At 64.3% G+C, this 5,911-nt stretch overlaps 1 protein-coding gene across 1 annotated transcript in view; it reads right to left on the reverse strand.

Annotated features, from left to right (window-relative positions):
* Positions 1-1,216: 1,216 nt before the first annotated feature.
* The window catches only part of LRRC71 (leucine rich repeat containing 71), a 9,086-nt gene continuing 4,391 nt past the window's right edge, over positions 1,217-5,911 (reverse strand). The window contains 10 exon segments of the mRNA XM_034667684.1: positions 1,217-1,532; positions 1,714-1,835; positions 2,123-2,237; positions 3,592-3,680; positions 4,025-4,118; positions 4,297-4,446; positions 4,942-5,031; positions 5,097-5,180; positions 5,248-5,407; positions 5,604-5,802. Of these exon segments, the coding sequence (XP_034523575.1) occupies positions 1,413-1,532; positions 1,714-1,835; positions 2,123-2,237; positions 3,592-3,680; positions 4,025-4,118; positions 4,297-4,446; positions 4,942-5,031; positions 5,097-5,180; positions 5,248-5,407; positions 5,604-5,802 (1,223 nt within the window). The 3' untranslated portion in view covers positions 1,217-1,412.

Genomic DNA, 5,911 nt, shown 5'->3' on the forward strand with positions numbered 1-5,911 from the left:
CCAAAGCTTCCCACTGTGCTCACTGAGCCGCCATCGGGCAGGCTAAGTTCTAGGGCCCCCACGGGCAAAGCGGGAAAAGACAGAACCCACGCCATCGGAACACACGCACAGGCAATGGGCCCAGAGTCGGGAGACCTCAGCGGCTGTCCTCCATGAGCCCCAGGACTCTAAAGACAAAACGAGGAGGGCCGTGTCAGAGGCCTGGCCGTTCCTCACTGGCTTCAGCCTCCACTCTGTCCCACGGGCCCTGACACCCTGGAAGCCACGGGGCACAGCCGCATCGCCCAGACCTCCCGCCCCTCTGCCTTCATCAATGGACCAAGGGACAGACTCCCTTTCAGCTCTGTCTCGTGCTCCCTCCCAGACCTAGCACGTGCCACATGCCGACCCCATGGACTTAGGGTCCAGGTGGGCATCGGAATTCCTACACACGAGTCACAGGAGTCTGGAGAAGCCGAGGGGCCCTGCAGTGTGCCCAGTGGGGGGCATTCCAGAGCTGAGCCGTGTTCCTGCAGAAGCTCGGCGGCCAGGTCCCCAGAGGCACAGGGAGGCCCATGACAGCCGCTGAGCCTCACAGAGCAGGAGTTTGGGGCAGGTAGAGTGGATCTCCGTGGGCTGAGGGGATATGGCCAGGTTAAATCTGCCAGGGCAGCAGGGACACTTCTGGAAGCTCCCCGGAGGTCAGCCCCATGCTCCGTGGGCCCCATCCATAGGTGATCTCCAGGGAGGCAGCACTGAACGGTAGAGCCGCGGGGCCCCCAGCTCTGCAGGCTCCTCTGGCCCGCCTGCCATCGGGGCATCCCTGGGTTCAGACTGCCGACATCGGCCGGCGAAGGTATTGGCCCACATGGTGCTCGGCGTCCGCTATATCGATGCAGAGAGACTCACCAGCCTCTCCAAAGTAGACTGCCGACCCTGCATTTCCTTAGCTGAGTCCCTGTCTCCTCCAAAGCAACCAGACACCTGCGCCCAGCAGGGAGACACAGAAGAGCTGGGGGCCTGGAATGGCAGAGCCCGCGCCCCTCCCGTCCACCCTGCCCGCGCCCCTTCCGTGGGGCCTGTGCGGTTGGATTACAGTCCCAGTCTTCCCACTGCCTGCCTCGGAGACCAATGGCTGAATGTGGACCCTGGCGCGTTCCGTGTCCTCCAGGGAACACAGGCAGAGCGCAAGCAAAGAAGCAGGCCTGAGAAGGCAGGAGAGCCGCAGAGGCCGAGGGACATGAAGAGACTCAGAGTCCAAACATTCCATGTAGTTCTGGAACAGAGTTTTCAGGCAACCTCAAGGGGGAAAGTACAGCAATAATAGATTTTGTTAATGACCCAAGATCTGCCCCGGGGAGGCCAGCCCACCACGCGGAGCAGAGCTGCTGCGGCTGGGGAGCCCAGCGCCTGGGGAAGAAGCAGGAAGGGGGCTAGGTGGAGGAAGCCATGGTCTCCTCCTCTCTGGGCTTGGCCTTACTGATGGGGTCCCTTGGCAGCATCAGCTCCTGGATCATGGTGTACATGGGACATTGTGGGGAGAAGCAGTTTTTCTGAAGGAGGGAAAAGAAGGTGACGGATGAGAAAGGGATAAGGATCAGTCCTCTGGGAGGAGACCGTTTCCCGGGACAGGGTGGGTGAGGGTCGGGGGACAAGGAGAAAAGGCACGGTGGGGGTAGCTGTGGGAAAAGCATGAGGGAGCCCCCCAGACCTGCTTGAGGGCAGGGGACTTACCGCCAGCGACAGGTGCAGCAGCCCCATGGGGCCCCTGGCCCCGCTCCTAGACTTGGAGAACTGGGCCTGGTGCTGCACTGTGGCCAGGAAGCTCTCCAGCCCCACCTCGGTGATGCGGTTTCCTGGTGGGGGAGCAGCCCAGGTGGCCCCCCGCCCCTGCCCTCACTCCTCTGACTCTTCCTCTGGCCTCCCACCTGCGTCTCTCTCCCCACACTAACTGCCAGACTGCGGGCCTGACCTGCTCTCACCGCAAGCCCGGGGCGGGACAGCCTCCGCCCTCACGATGCCCAGCTGTGGCACAACCATGTTCTGCTCCTTGGAGTTGGGGCTGCCCCCCCCCACCGCCTAGGGGCTGCATGGGGCCCAGGAGTCCTCCCGGGAGGATGACAGGGGCGCTAGGCAAACATACGCATGAGATTGAGGTGCAAAAGGACCTTGTTCCCGGGCATGAACACTTTCCCCTCTCGGTGTTCCACAGGCTCCAGGAGAGGGTTGACCATCTCTGAAGGCTCGGCAACCAGCTGCTAAAGTAGGGCCACCACAGCTCAGCCCAGGGGCGCGCACCCCGCAGCCCTGCGCCCTGTCCCCGGGACAGGACGGAGGACAGAGACCAGCCTGCACCCCCAGAAGCACCCCTGGATAGTGAGCTGGGAGCCAGGGTGGCGCAACCCCCACGAGCACACACAGGGAAGCCGGAGTCCCCCCCACACGCGCGCACAGGGAAGCCAGAGTCCCCCCTCCACACGCGCACGCAGGGAAGCTGGATTCTCCCCCACGCACACACACACAAGCTGGAGTCCCCCCGCGCACGCACACACAGAAGCTCGAGTCTGTGGGGTCCAGAGGAGGCCCGCAGCCCAGATCAGTGTCCGGGAGCAGGTACCTGTGACCCGGGGGGCCAACAGGGGCAGGGCCTGAGCTCCTTGCTACAGAGGAGGAGGGGGAGGAGACAGGCGGTCGGTCAGGCAGAGAAAAGGGCCAGAGCAAAAGCGGGAAGCAGCACTGGCCGCTGGTCTGCAAGCAGCCAGAGCAATGGGGGCCGCGGGGACACCCACGGACCAGCCAGCAGACCGGCCAGAGGCGGGGCGAGGTCAGGACGTGCAGGGGCAAAGCAAACCCCTGGGGGGACGCCTGGCTGGCTCTGCGGCAAGAGCAGAGCCAGCCACATTTGATCTTGGGGTTGTGAGCCGAGCCCCACGCTGGGCATAGAGATGACTTAATAAAAAAAATTTTTTAAAGGCAGCCCAGGCCGTCTCCACCTGACCTTCTCTTTGATAGGATCTTGTCTTGGTGGCAGAGAAGACTCCCAAGAGGAGAGGCCCCTCCCTGCCTAGGGCGGAGGTCTCCTGATGGAGACAGAAGGTGAGGACACGGCGGGGGTGGGGGGCAGCTGAGGGCTGGAGCGGGTGGGCTCTGTGGAGTCAGCAGTCGGGAAAGCTCTGGAGCGAGCCGCAAGCCGATCCGAGGTGAAAGGGGAAAGGAAGGCTCCAGTAGCAAAAGAGAGAGGGTCTCCAGGGGCTGTGCACCGGTAGGGCGGCACCGGGACTGTAAAGACGCCCCGCCTTCCGGGGGGGGGGCTGCTGACAGGGGCGAGGAGGATGGGGGAGCGCACCAGCGGAGGAGACCTGGGGAAGTGACTAGCGGCCCCGCAGCCGCAGGGACAGTTGAGACATCAGGGAAAGCCTGAAGGGAAAGGAGAGCACTGAGCTCCTACCCACCCACCCCCAGCGAGCCCCGCGGGGATGGCGGGGACACTCGTGGACGCAGGATGCAAATGGAAGCCGGAGAGACCCTCCAGGACGGGCTGGAGACACACACTACAGGGAAGGCACGGCTGCCCACCACGCCGCCCGCGCCCACCACGCTCCCCTAGCCTACCTCGGACTCCATCAGGAAACTGCGCTTCTCTTTGTTTCCGGTCTTGGGCCCCTTTCCTTTGCTCGGCTTCTGCTCGGGAATGGTGACCTCTGGAGCAGGAAAAGGAGCCAGAATGCACAGCGCAGACGTGCCATACCGCCCTGGGGCCCCGGAGGGAACAGGCTGGGCAAGGAGGGACGCCCCTCAAACCTTGGGATCGGGAGCAATGGGAACAGAGCTAGGTGGGTGGGTCCCTTTCCTCAGGGCAGTGCCGCGTGGGTCCAGGCAGGGGACCAGGGGTGCGCCGTGCCCGGGGCAGGATGGGGGGCTCACCAGCAGAAGGAAACACGGCCCAGAGAGGGACGGCAGCAGGAGGACAGGCCCCCCACGTCCAGCCCACTGCTCTTCCTTCTCCTGAGGCAAGGAGGTCACACAGAAGGGCAACAGCACTTACTCCCCTTGCCTGCCTTGGCGGCGTCTTCTTTCTTGGGGGTTCCCTGTGTGGGTGACTGCCCAGACCCTGACTTCTCCTCTTTCTTCACCGGGTCCTGTGGGGCACGCAGGGAGAGAGAGGAAAGGCCTGCTCCCCAGGGGCCTGAGCCTTGGGGGGAAGCCAAGCTTTGGCCTCCAGGCCTGCCCCAGGGCCTTCCAAGGGCACCTCCCTCCCTCTGCCTGAGCTCCACGGAGGCATCCTCCCCTGCCCGGCCTGGCTACCAGCGCACCTACCCCTGATTTCTCCTTTTTCTTGCCCAGGCCTTTCGGGGTCTTCGTTGTCGACGTCTTGTCTGGCTTTTCGGCCAGTGCAGCACTGCTGACCCCCATCAGGGGGTTCTTGTCGCGCTCTGCTTTGGAGTCCCCGTGTCGGGAGGAGGAAGGCTGTGCTCGCAAAGAGGAGGGGATGGAAGAAGCAGCCAGCACCCCTTCCTCAAAGAGGGGTGAGGGGGGCCTCATGCCTGGCTGGACGGACGGACAGCACCCCCACCCCATCTCCCTGCCTACATTGCTGTTGGGGACGCCTCTGGGGGGACGCGCTGGGGTGGGGGCTCAGACTCTCACACTGGGAGGGAAACAGTAGGAGACTTTCACTGCTCCAAATGCGTCCAGTGAATTCACGGCGTCAGTCCTCTCCGCGGCCCCACGAAGCAGCCACTCCACCGGTGAGCAAACAGCCCGAGCTCTGGGCTCTAACTCTGCCTTTCCCCTTGCCCCACGCACTGCTGCCCAAGGACTCGCTCCGCTGGGCCGTCAGCAGCGCAGACGCCTGCTAGGCCTGCACGGGGGCGGGGGCGGGGAGGTGCCGAAGACGGACCAACGACCGACGGGCCCAGAGAGAGGCTGGCTTAGGAAAGGCGGGAGGGCCGCGGGGCTCACCAATCGTGAGCGCTCCTGAGACCCCTTCTCCAGCAGGAGGCGGCGGCGCTCGACCACCTCAGTGTGCGTCAGCTCGAAGGGGCGCAGGACCTGGGGCAAGCGGCCGGTCAGACGCCAGCCGGGGATCCCGACCCCCTCCCCGCCAGCTCACCCACCTCGGCCAGCTTCAGGGCGCCCTGGTCCTGGATGCGGTTGTGCGCCAGTGACAGCCAGAGCAGGGAGCGGTTCAGCCGGAGGCCCTGGGGGGGGGGCACGTGTAAGCCCGGGACCGGCCACCCCGCTGCTGGGTCCCCACCAGACACGCACATCTGCGATGTAGCCAGCACCCGCGTCCCCAATGTGGTTGAAGCCCAGGTTGAGGGAGACCAGGGTCCGATTGCAGCTGTGCAGCGTGGACAGAGCCTGGCCCAGCAGCTGTGCCCCGTTGTCGTCGATGTCGTTGTTCCGTAGGGACAAGTGGGAGATCCTGCGCATGGGGGGAGAGCAGCCTTGCTGGGAACGTGGGGTCCAGTCTCGCCTCTCCCAAGGGCCTGACCTCTGACGGTGGAGGGGCAGGAATCAAGGATCCCTGGACAGGTGGTGGAGGGCAAGGAAGGGTGGACTAGGGCTGACCTGGACAGGGAACAGGCCCAGAGAAAGGGGGCGAGAAAAAGCAATCTCACGTGCTGTCCAGCGCCATGAGCTTGTGATAGGACTGCTCGGGCAGCGGGTTGCCCTCCAGAGACACCTTCCTGAGGATGGGGAAGGTCAGAACCAGGAGGCACCGCTGAGGCCCCAGGAGGGAAGGGGTGAGAGAGGAGGTGTGGGTCTCTGGGGTGCAGCTTGGAAAAAGAATCAAAGGATGGCCTTCCAATGGAGGAAATTATATGGGACAGAAGTGTGGCTGTGGCAACGTGGTCACTCCCCAGTGACCTCCCCTGTGGTGAGGTGGCCTCTGGAACGATTCCTGTGACCACCACTTCCTGCCCCG

Source organism: Ailuropoda melanoleuca, chromosome 8 (assembly GCF_002007445.2).
Source record: "Ailuropoda melanoleuca isolate Jingjing chromosome 8, ASM200744v2, whole genome shotgun sequence".
NCBI classification, from domain to species: Eukaryota; Metazoa; Chordata; class Mammalia; order Carnivora; family Ursidae; genus Ailuropoda; species Ailuropoda melanoleuca.